The sequence below is a fragment of the Aspergillus eucalypticola genome, assembly GCF_003184535.1.
Source record: "Aspergillus eucalypticola CBS 122712 chromosome Unknown BO83scaffold_2, whole genome shotgun sequence".
In the NCBI taxonomy this organism is placed as follows: Eukaryota; Fungi; Ascomycota; class Eurotiomycetes; order Eurotiales; family Aspergillaceae; genus Aspergillus; species Aspergillus eucalypticola.
In genome coordinates, this window is record NW_020290276.1 from 1296438 (window position 1) to 1311373 (window position 14936).

At 53.7% G+C, this 14936-nt stretch overlaps 6 protein-coding genes across 6 annotated transcripts; 4 read left to right on the forward strand and 2 right to left on the reverse strand.

Annotated features, from left to right (window-relative positions):
- The first annotated feature begins 165 nt into the window (after positions 1-165).
- BO83DRAFT_85811 (uncharacterized protein) lies at positions 166-1309 on the forward strand. The gene is made up of 4 exons (XM_025537661.1): positions 166-560; positions 608-754; positions 811-1138; positions 1191-1309. Exons 1-4 carry the CDS (start codon positions 397-399, stop codon positions 1248-1250), a joined length of 699 nt encoding a protein of 232 aa, XP_025392907.1. The 5' UTR covers positions 166-396; the 3' UTR covers positions 1251-1309.
- A 527-nt stretch (positions 1310-1836) lies between these two features.
- Positions 1837-6479, reverse strand: BO83DRAFT_433907 (xanthine dehydrogenase). The gene is made up of 5 exons (XM_025535725.1): positions 6030-6479; positions 5890-5983; positions 3715-5844; positions 2485-3664; positions 1837-2425 (listed from the first exon to the last, which is right to left on the reverse strand). The coding sequence occupies exons 1-5, from the start codon at positions 6304-6306 to the stop codon at positions 1892-1894; spliced, it is 4215 nt and encodes a 1404-aa protein (XP_025392908.1). The 5' UTR covers positions 6307-6479; the 3' UTR covers positions 1837-1891.
- Positions 6480-6856: 377 nt separating this feature from the next.
- Positions 6857-8161, forward strand: BO83DRAFT_433908 (alkene reductase). Its single transcript, XM_025535726.1, has 2 exons — positions 6857-7146; positions 7201-8161. The coding sequence occupies exons 1-2, from the start codon at positions 6928-6930 to the stop codon at positions 8134-8136; spliced, it is 1155 nt and encodes a 384-aa protein (XP_025392909.1). The 5' UTR covers positions 6857-6927; the 3' UTR covers positions 8137-8161.
- Positions 8162-9433: 1272 nt separating this feature from the next.
- BO83DRAFT_85846 (Zn(II)2Cys6 transcription factor) lies at positions 9434-11196 on the forward strand. The gene is made up of 3 exons (XM_025537664.1): positions 9434-9609; positions 9665-10185; positions 10242-11196. Exons 1-3 carry the CDS (start codon positions 9567-9569, stop codon positions 11034-11036), a joined length of 1359 nt encoding a protein of 452 aa, XP_025392910.1. The 5' UTR covers positions 9434-9566; the 3' UTR covers positions 11037-11196.
- BO83DRAFT_85838 (NADPH-dependent oxidoreductase) lies at positions 11196-12236 on the forward strand. Its single transcript, XM_025537663.1, has one exon. The coding sequence runs from the start codon at positions 11356-11358 to the stop codon at positions 12208-12210; it is 855 nt and encodes a 284-aa protein (XP_025392911.1). The 5' UTR covers positions 11196-11355; the 3' UTR covers positions 12211-12236.
- BO83DRAFT_85837 (C2H2 finger domain transcription factor) lies at positions 12237-14929 on the reverse strand. Its single transcript, XM_025537662.1, has 3 exons — positions 14713-14929; positions 14245-14661; positions 12237-14196 (listed from the first exon to the last, which is right to left on the reverse strand). The coding sequence occupies exons 1-3, from the start codon at positions 14861-14863 to the stop codon at positions 12263-12265; spliced, it is 2502 nt and encodes an 833-aa protein (XP_025392912.1). The 5' UTR covers positions 14864-14929; the 3' UTR covers positions 12237-12262.
- Between the last annotated feature and the right edge of the window lie 7 nt (positions 14930-14936).

Here is a 14936-nt window from a genome sequence, read left to right on the forward strand (position 1 = left end):
CCCGGGCACGTGGTATCGTGATTTTCACCGCGCAGATTTACAGCGCTGTTTGCTTGAAAGGGCGGAGGAGTTGGGAGCGAAGATTACCTGCGCTGCTAGGGTAGTGGATATTGTTCCGGATGAGGATGGGGCTATGGCGACGGCGGTGGCGAGTGATGGACGCTCGTGGAGGGGGGATCTGGTTGTTAGTGCTGATGGAGTGTTTGGGAAGTTGACGGAGGTTATGTTGAAGAGGCCGGATCCACCGATCAAAACCGGGGATTTGGCGTATCGGTTGTTGTTGTCCACGGAGGAGATGTTGAAGGATCCCGAGTTGAGAGGGTTTGTGACGGATCCTCAGGTTAATTATTGGCTGGGGCCAGATAAACATGCCGGTTTGTTATCCCTTTTTCAAGTATGGACGGGGGGCTAATGAGCGCAGTGAACTATGTTCTGCGACAAGGGGAACTGTTTAATATGGTGTTGCTTGTGCCTGATGATATCCCCGAGCAGTCGTTGGCCTCGACGGTCGAGGGCAATGTGCAGGAAATGTGTGCGTTGTTTGAGGGATGGGATCCGAGGTATTACTCTGCAACTACATTCTATTGATGGGGATGCTGATTTATAGGATCCAAAAACTCCTCAAGCTCTGCCAATCCGTGCACAAATGGCGTCTCTGCATCCGCTTCGGCGACTACGACTGGACGCATCCTTCCGGGGCATGGGTCATGCTAGGCGATTCTGTGCATGCTACACTTCCCTACCTTGCTTCTGGGTACCTCCTCCATATAACATTCAACTACATAAAAGAAGTACTGACAAAGGTAACAGTGCAGGAATGGCCTTTGAAGACGGCGCCGTGCTCGGCGAATGTCTCTCCCGTCTCCCATCGGGCCCTAACGTCTCAAAATCCTCACCCGAGTTCATCGCCGCCAAGCGCCACGCTCTGGCCGTATTTGAGAAATGTCGCAAGCAGCGCACGCAGATGGTTGTAGAGCGGGGAAATACGCAGCAGTATCTGTATCATTTGCATGATGGGCCTGAGCAGGAGGAGCGCGATCGGAAGATGCGCATGGTGCCTACGCCCGAAGGGGAGGCGCTGGCGTGGAGGGATCCGGGGTTGGCGCCGAAGTTGTTAGGATATGATCATATAGCGGATGTAAGTGCTTCTAAACGTACGTAACTTGGGAGGCAGTGCTAATGGTATCCAGGTGGACGCAAACTGGGAAACAGTGGGCGAAAAGGTGGAGGTAGAGGTAGCGAGGTTGTGAGTACTGCATAAGAGTTGAGTGTTTACTCTGGCTGAAGGGATGGCAGACATTAGAGGATATAGGGATACTTGTGGAAACGACGTGTATACTTTACTACTCGATTACAATATCATATTTCTATATCGGCGATGTAAAGATGTGGACTTGAGACTTGTTAACGCATCCAACAACTCTTGATACTATATTCGTGTTAATACCCATTAATGAGAAAATTCTTGGAACTACCTGTCTAAACGTGATACCTTCGAGACGCTACTGCCACACCAGCCAGGCTTCCTCCACACCGGCCTTCGCTTACCTTATAAAGGAAGGTTTCATTCATTCAAGATAAGACTTGGTCTTTTAAACAGGCAGAATCCTACCATCTGCTATATTAGATATTTATTCCTGAGGCATGAGTTCAGCACCTTAGGCAAGTAAACTACCGTATAGAGATGGTGGAAAGTATGAAAAAGGCTATACCCTAAAGGGAACTGGCATGAGCGAAGGCCGCTATGGAAGCCTGGCTGGTGTGGCGGTAGCGCCTCCCCTTATATGTCCACTGGAATAGTGCCTTCTTCAGATGTGGAATTTGAGAAAACGGAGTACTCTCCAAAATGTTTATATTTAATATGATGCACATCTCACATTTCTACACCTCCTCATGCAACAGCAACAAAGAACCCCCTCTCTCCCTCCTTCCTCTTCACCTCTGCCTTCCTCACCAAGTCATCTCCTACCGCCAGCCTCAACTTCTCCGCCGTAGCCGGACTATCCAGCACCAACGGCCCTTGCACACCAAGATCCGCTCTCGCACTCTTCAACGCCTCCCTCAAGGCAAACAACACCGATGACCCCATGAACAGCGGCGGCTCTCCGATACCCTTGCTGCTCTGGATCGAGCGCAGATGACTCCACGACACACCCTGCAGAAAACTGACATTGAACTCCTGCGGGATATCACTGAACCCAGGAATCTTATACGTGCCCGGTCCCCGTGTCGCCAGCTGCCCTCCCTGCGTCCAGAGAGTCTCCTCCATCGTAAACAGTCCCTGTCCCTGAACAAATGCACCCTCGATCTGCCCATAGTCAATAGCAGGGTTAATGGACCTTCCCACGTCCATTTTAATGTCCGTGCGCAGCACAGTATGATCGCCTGTAAGTAGATCAAGCTCGACTTCAGTGCATGCGACTCCCTATCACTCGTCAGTCAGCAACCATCACCCACCTACTCACACCCAAGGGAAACACATACCTGCGTAAAATAATAATACATCGGCTTCACCTTCTCCACATCATACGTCCCCCACTGATACCCCACTTTAGGCATCTTCCAAAACCCACTCGCCGCCAAATTGACCCGATCGCGATACGCCGCATGCGCTATCGTCGCCATATCAGCATCCTTGCCGAACTTCTCCCGGTACGGCTTCAACCGCTCATTCAGCTGATCGCACGCATCCTTAACCGCCATTCCATTCAGATCACTTCCCGACGACGCAGCAGTCGGCGACGCATTCGCCGTCTGGTACGACGAGCTATCCTGCGTGTACACACTCTCAGCCGGAACACCTAGTTCCTGCGCTGCAACCTGCACCATCTTCGTGTACAGGCCCTGGCCCATCTCTGTTCCACCGTGGTTCAGAAGTACTGAGCCGTCAGTGTAGATTTTGACGTTCGCGCCGGCTTGGTTGAGATGAACTGCCGTCGCGAAGGAGATGCCGAACTTCGTTGGGATCATAGCTATTCCTCTCTTTCTGTAGCGGTGGCGTTTATTGAACTCTGCTATCTCGGCCTTGCGCTCCGCGTACCGCGCCTCCTTCTTGACCTGCTCCAGCAGCATAGGAACGTGCCAATCCTGGTCGATCTCTTGCAGGAATGGCGTCCTTTGTCCTTGAGTATACAGATTCCTCATCCGCAACTCATCGATATCCATTCCCAGCCCCTCCGCAACAGCAGACATGTAACTCTCCGCGATGAACATGGCCTGCGGACCACCGAATCCCCGGAACGCAGTGTTACTATGCGTGTTCGTCTTGCATACCCACCCGCGGATATGCGCATGCGGGAAATAATAGCAGTTCTCGATGTGGGTGCAGCACCGGTCCATCACGGCACCGCTCATGTCCAAAGAGAATCCCGCGTTGTTGTAGATATCTGCGTCGAGGGCGACAAGTTTCCCGTCGTTCATGACACCTACCTTCCAGCGGCATTGGAAGGGGTGACGCTGGCCAGAAGTGATCATGTCTTCGTCGCGGTTGAGCATAGCACGCATCGGGCGCTTGGTCTTCTTAGCTGCGATGGCTAGTAAACAGGCGAGTTGCACGCTGCGGGATTCCTTGCCGCCAAAGGCGCCGCCCATGCGTTTCACTCGTGCGTTGATACGCGACGCTGGGACGGATGTCACTTGGCTGACGTATTCCTGGGTTTCCATCCTATTCAAACCGTGAGAATTATCCCGTAATAGGTAGAGGGAAGAACCTACGTATTCTGCGTCGACGACCAAACCTCCATACTCCCGTCTTCTGAGTGAGGGATCACGACCGCAGCATTCGTCTCAAGGTAGAAGTGCTCCTGTCCACCCATACGAATAACACCCTCGAAGACCCGATCACATTTGTCAAAAACATCCTTCATCTTCTCTGGCGTCACAGCCACCCCTTTCCTTAACTGCTTCCCATGAGGCCAGTAGCTCCCCTTCTCAATCGCCTCATCGATGGTAAGTATCGTCTCTAGATCCTCATACTCCACCTTCACGGCCCTCGCCGCCATCTGCGCCTGCAGCGCCGTCTCCGCATACACCAGTCCAATCGGCTGCCCGTGCGACATCACCTCGTCCACCGCGAAGAACTGCTCGTTCTTCACCACTGGTCCCCAGATGTTCTTCTCCGCTGGGATACTGGTATGGTCTATGTATCCCAAGGCCAAGCCCGGCTGTAACGCGGGTGTCCAGTCCACGGAGAGGAGCTTGGCGTGGGCGCGCTGCGATAACACCATCGCGCCAAACAGTTCCCGGTGCTGCGGGGGCATGTCGTCGACGTATTCGGCTTCGCCGGTGGCGTGCTTCAGACCAGATAGGTGAGGGAGTTGTTTTCCGACGACGCGTTGTTCGTGGGGGTTGTGGTTGTCGCGTGTTCCGTGGGAGATGTGTCGGTGGATTTCGGTCGTGAGGGATGGGTCGGCGGCTGTGGAGGTGAGGTTGAAGTCGGAGATGACTTCGTGCCAGAAGCGGAAGAAGAGAGATGTGGCCAGTGTACGTCGGTAGTGTGCCATTCCACCAGGGACAGAGTAGGGGAGATTGAAGTCCTGGAGGAGGGCGTCGAGGGTACTGTCTAGGACAGCTTGTACGCCCCACTTCTTGCCTTGTAGGGCGGCCATGGCCTGTCTGGCTAGGAGGGTTGTCGGTGCCATGCCGCCGTAGGCAAGGGCGATTTCGCTTACGGTGTTGTCTGGGGCGAGACGCACGCGGAAGGCGGCGGTCACGATGGCGATATCGTCGTCTTTGCGCTTGGCTTGTTTGTAGGACTTGGTAAGTTCGCGGGTCCCCGGCGGTGGGAGGGGAATGCGGATCGAGGTGATGATGCTGTCTTTGGGGAGGGCGGTCTTGCGGTAGCCTAGGAACATGTTGAACATTGGGATAGTGGTTTCCTGGGTTGGGGTGCGCGCGATGATGGTGGCGTTGATGGCTAAGAGCACTGGGTTCATGTCCGAGATGGGCGATGCCGTGGCGATGTTACCGGCTAGTGAGGCCGCGTTGCGGATCTGGCGTCCTGCAAAGTAGCGCAGGACTTTAGATGTGGCTGAGAGGACGGAGCCTCGGTCCCCTAGGTCTGGGATAAGTCGGTTGCATTCGGTTTCGATGTCGCTGAGGGGCGTGTTGCCGCCGATGATGAGTTCGGTGATGGTGCCGTCTTTCTCAACGGGTCTAATGTATGACAGCTCGTCAAGGTCGCCGATAAAGACGGATACGGCGAACTCAGCGCCTCTGAACCGGATGTCGACTTGGACTTCGCTGGCACCTCCGACCAGGGTGGCAGATGGGCAACGGGCCAAAATGTCCAAGGTTTGGGCGAGTGTCACCGGACGTAGCCAGGCCTTGCGGTCGTCAGTGTAGCAGACGAGCTGCGGAGTGGCCTTGGTCAGGGCCGGAGGGTAAATGAGCTCGGTGTTCGGAATGTACGGCTGGAAGTCAAATTGTGGTACGGTGCTGTTGGCCAGGTCCTTCTCTGGCTCTGTATCTGGGGTCGACATACTGGTGCGACTGCTGTCTCGATCCGAGGAAGACGAGCAAGACGACCCAGGAGTATCACGACAGCATCCGCCTGGACGCCCACAGGACTGCGGCCGCGATGTATCCGATTCAGACTCAATCGGAGTTTCCCTGTTCAAAGGTCGCGTGCGCACAGCCAGCCGGGCCTGGAGATCCTCCTGGACAAACGTTTTGGCTGCCTGCAAAATGGGCTTGTATCCGGTGCACCGACACAGATTGCCATCCAGGTGGCCCTTCATCTCAATATCATCCTCTGTCAGATTGAATTGTCCGGTCTTCGGATCGTATGCATTTCGCACGAGCGCATATAGCGACATAACTATACCCGGGGTACAGAAACCACATCTATCCTATCAGCATTGCTCATACATCAGACCACGGTCAACTTACTGTGACCCATGGAGCTTCCCCAGCCTTTCCTGAAGCGGATGGGGGTGATCCACGTCCCCTAGTCCTTCAACAGTGATGACATGCTTTCCGGCCACTGCGGCTGTCAGATGCGGTCGCACCCATGGAACCAACACACGTACCTCCAATCAGCGGATACAAACAGGAGTTCACGGCGCGATGGCGAATCTGGGCGCGCCCGTCGCGGGTCTGCAGGACGACCGTGCAAGCACCGCACCCACCTTCGCCGCAGCCCAGCTTGGTGCCCTTCAGGCCATGTTGGGAGCGGATGAAGTCAAGGAGGGTCCAGTGGGGGTTAGGGTTGGCGAGGACGATGGGGGTGCCGTTTAGGTAGAAGGAGAGATTAGGGGTGGACGCAGCGGTGGTGAGGAAGTCTTGCAGTGCGGTAGGTAGAACCATGATGATGCTAGAATGGCATAATTACAATGCAGATAAGGAGAAGAGAATGAGAGAACAATGGCAAGCACATTGTTGGAGAGGTTCAAGGGATGAAAATTGCATTGCGAGGGGCACGGTGCACGTGCAGCTGGGCCTCAAGGGCATCATCCATCAGGCCCCATTCTTTGCCAGAGTTGAGGGGTTGAGCTGGCATTGCAGAAGCGAAGCAGAAGCAGAGCCTGTGAAGAAGCGCCACTGCGTCAGAGCTGCATCGGAGCTGCAACGCTGCTTGAAGTGGAGTGGAGATCCAGACTTGTCGGGAGTGGAGGGCTTCATTCCAAGGGTGGGGGTTGCCGATCGGATTACTTCCAGTGGTTAACTATGGTTGGCTTGTCGGGTGGCCCGATTATCAGCCAACAGATTAATTATCTGCAACGTTGCTCCACTCATCTAATTCACCCCATCTGGACAGATCTCGACAGATCAGTCAAGAGTGGATGTTACAAATTATCCAAAGATGGTGGCCATGCAGGTAGAGAATTTGCATTCGCTGTCTATAGCCATCCTATATGTACCGTAGCTATACCCATTCCATAGCAAAGTAACATTGAATTCAGACAGTCACACAGATCATACAGCAAAATGGGTTCTATCACTCCAATCGACAACCTCTTCCACCCCCTCAAACTGGGGTCTCTCTCCCTCTCCCATCGCGTCGTACAAGCCCCATGCACGCGGATGCGCGCTACTCAAGAATCAGAGGGCGTGTATGTCCCCAACGCCCTTATGACCGAATACTATAGCCAAAGAGCATCACCGGGTGGTCTCCAACTTACCGAAGCAACTCCCATCAGCCGCCATGTATGTCTACCAGCATAACCCCTCTTTGCACTTCTCTAATATAGTTTCCTACAGGCAGCAGGATACCCGGGTGTTCCTGGAATATTCACACCCTCCCAAATAAACGCCTGGAAAGATGTCACCTCCGCCGTCCACGCCAAAGGCGGCCTCATCGTCTGCCAACTATGGCACGTCGGACGTGCAACAGTACCGGCTTTTATCGAGGGTCAAACTCCTCTCTCATCCAGTGACATTCCCATGACCGGGAATGCACTCACCGGGGAGCCATACGCGGCTACTCCGCCCCGTGCAATGACTATCCCCGAGATCCAGGAAACTGTGGCAGAGTACGCCGCTGCCGCAACCCGTGCCATTGAAGCCGGCTTCGATGGAGTGGAGGTCCATGCTGCGAATGGATACTTGCTCGACCAGTTCCTGCACGATAATGTCAACACTCGTACAGACGAGTACGGAGGAACCGTGGAGAAGAGAGCGAGAATCGTCATCGAGGCGATCAAGGCTGTGTGTGATGCTGTTGGTGCGGACAAAGTTGGCGTGCGCTTGTCGCCGTATAACTATTTCCAAGATACGAGGGACTCGAATCCTCAGGATAACTGGCAGGTTATCTGTCAGATGATTGCCAGAGAGACCCCTGAGATTGCATACGCGCATATGATCGAGCCACGCTTTGATGAGGTATTGGACGAGGGGGCCAAGATGGGTTCGTTGCCTGGTAAGGGCAAGGTCAGTTTGGATCCGTTCAGAGCCATCTTTAAGCAGGCTGGAATTGGTTTCATTGCGGCTGGGAACTTTGATGGTGAGGGAGCAAAGCAGAAGGTCGTTGAGGACGGGGCTGATGCGGTGGCTTTTGGAAGGTGGTTTATTGCAAACCCCGATCTACCTAAGAGGTTGATGGAAGGTACACAATTGAATAAGTATGACCGGGCAACGTTTTATGGAGCTGACCCGAAGGAGAAGGGGTACACGGATTATCCGGCTTTGAGTGTATAGTACAACTTATAGAGAGATACATGAGTGAGACATTCTGCATTAACCAGCCTGCTATAAGATGGATTGACAGACTATGCCTGGCACTATCATTAGTACTACTAGTATATGTTTTATAGCGTTTACTAACAAAGGGTCGGGACGGTCTGGAGAATACAGGGTGACCACAAAATAACAGAATATATATTGTGATATTAAGTTAGTAGAATAGTACTCCATCGTCAGAAATTACTACTTCCAAAGCTTTAATGACGAAAATAAGAGTTTTCCTCTAATATGTGAATAGATTGTGCTCCTATGAATGAAACATAAGCTGTATAGTAGCAAGCGACCTGATCTTCAAAGTTTAGGAGGCTTAGTTGTCGTCTATTGATTCACAATCCCTGTTTGTCGTCCTCGGCATTTGATTTGCATGCCGATCAAAGCAAGGAGTCACCATGTGCCTCCCCCTTCTGAGTTTCCGTATCCGTTAAGGGCCTCAAGCAAAGACATAGCGAATTGCCTTGCCCCGGTATATTATGCGGAGGCTACGATTAAACTGTGGTCGGTCGCATCGGTCGAGTGGCATCAGCTTAGATTGCGCTGCTCGATACAGTTTGTTCATCAACCGCACTTTCCAGACCGCAGTGCCTCATACAGGAAGAGCAATTGAGAGGCACCGTGGGCTCAATATGATCCAATTCTCTGGGGCTTTACGAAGTATGCGATCGGCAGACAACAAAGAAGAGCATACATCAGCGATCCAATCCAAGTACTCTGAAATATCGTGCCGCGCACACAACAAGCCACTTTACAATGCAATGGCCTTCCACCGATGCCTTTGGGAATCTTTCACGCATTGCCAGCTTCCTTCAAATGAGTCCTTAGTTCCACTACGGAACTCCTTAATACGCATTGCTGAGAACTGGGAGCCCTTGGGGCTTTCGGGTAGCTCCCCATTCCAATTTACTGGAGAGGAATTGAAGCGACATGACGAACAGGTTCAATCCTACGAAGATAGCTTGTCTCTGTGGGATCTTGTCAAGGAACAGGTTGGCACTGATAATAGTGGATTAAATCCATTCCGGAGACTGGGAATCGGTGAATAAATGAACAAGTATCTGTATAACATGTTCATCGACACAATGAGCGAGGAAATCTCGGCCGAAGAAGGCGCGAAGCGATGGCCCTTTCTGCCGAAGGACGTCTGAGCTTCTTTAAACTTTGATGTCTGAAGCAGCGAACAGAAGCCATGGATATGATCGGATTACTAATATCCTTCGCAACCGTCCTTTAGCTACTATTTTCCAAAATATTTCCCCTCCGCTCCTTTCAGACATGACAGTAATTGTGATGACACAGTCATCTGACATCCAAGGAAATCACAAAATTACATATTCAGCTTAACTACAAGACCTGGACGCTACACAGTGTAACTTGCACCATACGCCGTAATGCCACCCTCCACCCTGCGAACCCGAACTGGCTGCTTCCCATGTAAGCCAGGTTCTCTGCATGCTAAAATCGGCTCGTGTTCACCAACCACATATAGGTCGAAAGCGTCGCAAGAAATGCGACGAGACTCATCCGCGTTGCAGCGCATGCATTCGAAACTCGCTGGACTGCAAGTGGCCCTCGGAGGATAATCAGCTCCCAGATGGCAGATCCCGGCAATCCCGGGGTACGAAGGCCATTATGCGCGCAGTAGCATCATCAGGAGTATCGCTAATGGAACTCCCTCCACTCATCATGATGCCGGCACCATTCTCATCATCCGAGTGCACCTACCTATATCGATATTTTGCCTCCACGATCCTACCCCGTTTTGTACAACGCAACTCGGTAGACAAAACACACATGCTCCGTCTCGCACCCCAATTCTCTCCTCTTTTTGGGGCAATGGTCGCTGTGGCCGGAATGCAGCTGCCGACCAAAGACCGGTGGCCGGCCCACCTTGCCCTTCAGAGCTATCTGCATGCGATCCATGCCATTCAGATGTCACTAACTGATATTACCAAAGCTGGCTGTGACGATCGGATTCTCGCAACTGTGTCCCTGCTCGCCTGTTTCGAGGCATGTATCCGATTTTCTAAATTCTCATGTATGCAAGCTAACCTATACCACTGTAGTCCTGCCGATCAGATGCCATACCCACTGTCGCGCCGCATGTCAAAGCCGCGGGCCTCCTACTTACCCAACGCCGGCCATGCGAATATCGCACTAAGGCTGCGGCCACGTTTGATCGCATCTGCGTCGAGTCATTCTTATACCAAGCATGCCTCATGATGATATTTGACCCGTCACTTGATGCGCTTCCAGAGGATCGGAAGCAGCTGGGGCTCCCTCTCTATTTTGAGAAGCCTACAAGCCCTGCCTCTGCCTCTGAACAGACTATTTTGCAGGCCTCTTACAAGTTCTTTCTTCTTATTGCGGACGTGACGAAATTGTCTCGGCCATCAAGACCGCTTGATAGCGCGGAAGTAACGAAGTGGCAAAATCTAGATTGTGAAGTGTCGCGCTGGAGTCACCTCATCTGTTCAGCCGACATGTCTCTCGCGTTATGCTACCTATCACTTCAAATCTTACTCCAAAAGGCGAATCCACACATCACCTCCAGTCAGCGAATCCAGCGAGTATACTCGTGTCTAGCAGGTGGTCTACACAGGGTACCTGCGTTGGAGATAGACATTTACCCGCCAATTTATCTGCTATGGCCCGTGGCTATCCTCGGGGCTGTTGCCGTAAGGCTCGAGGAGAGGGAAGTTGTGCGAGATGTTATCGCCTCAATATCTGCTGCAAAGCTGGGTGGACATGCAGCTTGGGTACAGAAAAGATTAGACCGAATCTGGACAGCCGTCAGTCCTTCACCGGAAGAACCACAAATCAGTCTTTTTGGGCTCCAGCTTTTGCTTGATCAGGGGTGATTTTGACCGCAGGAAATATCTAAGCGAACAAGACCGTGATTTGCAGCTCTTTGAGACCAGACAGCCTTGAGCCGATGGACCGAATTTTGAAGATATTGTGTTGTGATTGGGTAAGAAGTGGCCCAACAGGCCCACATAATAACAACCAACCAATCACGGATATTTGCGCGCTCCCCACAGCATCTGAAAAGCATACTCAGTATCCACAGCGTGAAAGACACTGCAGGAGTTTAGCCAAAGCTCTATAAGAATGGGCATATAACCACCTTCCTCCCTGTTATTGTACCCTTTTTACGAAGTATCTTACAAAAATCCTCAAATGACCAAGACAATCTCACGCCTCGCCGAAGCGCGCTACCGCGATTCGGAATCCTGCACCTTCCCTCTCCCAACCGACCCCTCGAACCCTCCCACAAGTGCCCTATCAACAATCCTCTCCCACCGATCCTGCCGTGCATTCCTCCCTTTCAAGCTCCCCGAAGGAACACTAGAAACTCTCATTACAGCAGCTCAAAGCGGCTCGACCTCCTCCCTCCTCCAGACATGGGACGTCATCGCCATCCAAGACCCGGAGCATAAATCCAACATCGCAACGCTGGCAGCCGACCAAGACTTTATCCGCCAAGCTCCGTTATTTCTGGTATTCTGCCCGAACCTGCGCCGTCTCAAGAACCTGTCAGAGCAGTATGATCACCAGGATTCCCCCGTGTTGGATAACATGAATATGTTCATCATGAGCACGGTGGATTCGGCCATCGCGGCGCAGAACGTTGCCATTGCGGCTGAATCACTAGGTCTGGGAATCTGCTATGTGGGTGCGCTCAGGCACAATGCAGATGAGGTTTGTAAACTGCTGAATTTGCCACCGTTGACGTGGGGCGTGTTTGGAATGGCCGTTGGGTATCCGGATACAGAGAACAGGCGCTCTGGTAGGCGGATCAAACCGCGTTTGCCGATGAGAGAGGTACTTCATATGGAGCGGTGGAATGAGGAGGGACAGAAGGATAATGTTGCATCGTATGATAAGGCACTTGGGACGTTCTATGAAGAAGAGTCAAAGTTTGGGAGGAAGGCCTGGGGCGAGTTCGTTGCCGGCAGGGTTGCATCGCAAGCGCAGGGAGGGTGGGTGAACATTCGGAAGGTTATCGAGAAGCAAGGGTTCAAGCTTGAATAGTTGACCTACATACATACATCTTTGACATCACATATAGAATAGAGAACCACAATCACTTCCCCAAATTCACCAACACCTTCATCGCATCATGCACCACCGCCCACCTCACCGTCGCCAACTGCTGCGCCATCGTCCTCACCAACCCCCTCGTATCATACTTTCCCCCGAGCGCTGCCATATCTCCCAAACTGCCACACGTCGTCATGGCCACGATCAAACTCGCGAGATCCGTCGTGACCCTCTCCCCACTATCACTGCCACCACCGTCACCATCTCTATTCACCCCACCATGAAACGCCCAACAAGTCAACGTCGCCAAATACAAACACCACGGGAAATGAAACGCATCCGTCTGCTCCCAATCATGCAAACTCAGCACCGCCTCCTCCAACAGTTTTGCCGCCTGTCTCGCAGCCCCTAACGCTCCCTCCCCACCACCAAGTAACCACTTCCTCAACCCCCGTCGCGACCTCTGCCGATCTCCCTCCGTCACTGTCCTCCCCAGAATCCTCCCTGCCCCAGCAGCAACCTGCAAGTCGAGTATCTCTACATGCAGCGCCAACCACGCTGCACGATACAACGCACACGCCGCCATCTTCAGCCCCATGAACACCCCTCCCGCTCGACCTCGTCTCAACCCACCCACGTCTTCCCCGGGATGTTGTCCGAAATTCAACTTCATTGCGAGGCAATCTGCATCGAAATCCACCTTCCATAGATCATACGACCTCCCCATGCGTCGCGTCCACGCACCCACCCGCTCGGGCGTCTCAGCGCGTAATGTCGTCTGATCCCGTCGCTTCAAATCCGCTGAAACGGACATAAGTCCGTGCAGGACGACAATTCTAGCAAGGGTATTTAGATCACGGGGTCGAGCCATCGCAGATGGGGTAATGTAACCCTTTAGCACGGAGAGAAACATCCGCGGCCGGGGCTCTAGCGAAGCATGATGCGCCCAGTCACCCGCCGTGCACGCTTCCCATAAGTTCTGGGAACAGGGCAGAGCGGATCTGATTTCAAATGCGGACATGCAGAGGGACTGGGAGAAGAGGACTGCGTGCTGCGTATCCCACATGAAGCAGTGCAGGGCGACGCGCTTTTTTTGCTCGTCGTGCATGGCGGTACGCCAGAGGGTCTCGATATCCGTATCGGTAGTGGCAGTGGTGGGGTTGGGGGTGTGGCGAATAGCGCAGCAATCGCTTCGCCGGATGAGCTTGATCAAGACGCAGTGGAAGAGCTGGGCGCGTTCGCGCTGTTTCGGCCCCGCGCGCATCTTCCCGAAGCAGTCGATTAGGAGCATGGCTTGCAGGACCCAGAGGTCGGGCTGCGGGGAGAAGTCGGCGTGGCAGAAGAGTTGGTTCCGCAGGGAGTCGTGGATGCCTACGGCGAGTTGGTGCGCTTCGCGGCTGCTGTAGGTGGCGCCCATGGAGAGGATGGCGGCGAGGAGGACCGGGGTGGTGGTGGATGGGGAGAAGGTGGGTTGGTGCAGGAGGGGGTAGGTTGTGTTGAAGCGGGTGAAGAAGAGGTCGCTGTAGGATTGGAGGGAGGGGAGGGAGAGGAGAGGGGAGTCCAGCGGGGTGGGTTGGCCATCGATGGTCAGGGGTGGGGCTTGGGCGATGAGGTTGAGGATGCCTTGACGGGCTTCTTCGGTGAGGATGGGGAGATGGGGTTGGGGGCTGGCTTGGAGGAGGGAAGGCGCATCCATCCAGTCGAGGTTGATGGTGTCTGGTTGAGGGTCGAGTATGGGCGCGGAGAAGACGAGCGGGTCACTGCGTTCGACGAAGGATGCTGCTTGGAGGAGGACGGAGGAACCGTCGCGGTCGAGATATGATTTCGGGTCATCGATGGGAAGGGCATCCTCGGCGAAGGTGACCATGTCTGGACCTAGTGGGAGGTCGAAGGGAGGGAAGGCGTCGTCCAGTGAGGCGACGTCGAACAGCCAGTTGTAGTTATGAGTGGCCGCAAAGGGCATGTTGAAGTCGGTGGCTACTTGGTCAGCTGGGATGTTGATGAGGATTACCAGGGGAAACGTACCAGTGTCAAGGCTGAAGAAATCGCCTATCCCATCTAGTCCTAGACTCCAGGAGCCATCTGCCGCATCAAATTGCCCCGGGATGGGCTCGACATAGGGCTCGAATGGCCCACTGGGCATCATTGGAGCTAGTAGCGGATCGGGCTCGTCCAACGACATGGACGATGGGTCGCTTGCCGACGTCGGCGGCGACACAGGGGCACCATAGTCCTGGGCGCTGGTGACGGAAAAGGACGATGAGGAGGCCGATGACGATGGAGGCACGCTGTGACTGGCACGAGCGCGCGACTGACGCTTGGGAGGGCGAGTAATGATGGAGCCATCTCCCGCACGGCGGGTGCGTTTTCTCGTCTCCAGCACTCCTTGCCCAGGACCTCCAGCTTCCTCGTCACGTTTGGCATGGCGCATAAGATGGCGATCTGGCGGGTCAGATAGGGAGTCGAGATATCTTGCAGTAGCGCAGCACTTACTCAGTAGATCCGGGCGGTGGAAATGCACGGAGCATCGCTCACAGGTATAGCCTTGTCTTGCCTGGTCATGATTGAGGGCATGGCGACGCAGATGCTCTGCACGAGTAAAGGTCTTGCCGCAGTTGGGCCAGTGGCACACGTGGGACTTCATGGGGGGTCATGATATAGCGATACAGGAGAAGAATACATGCAGGGACTCACATCCCGGGGATAAGACCTCATTT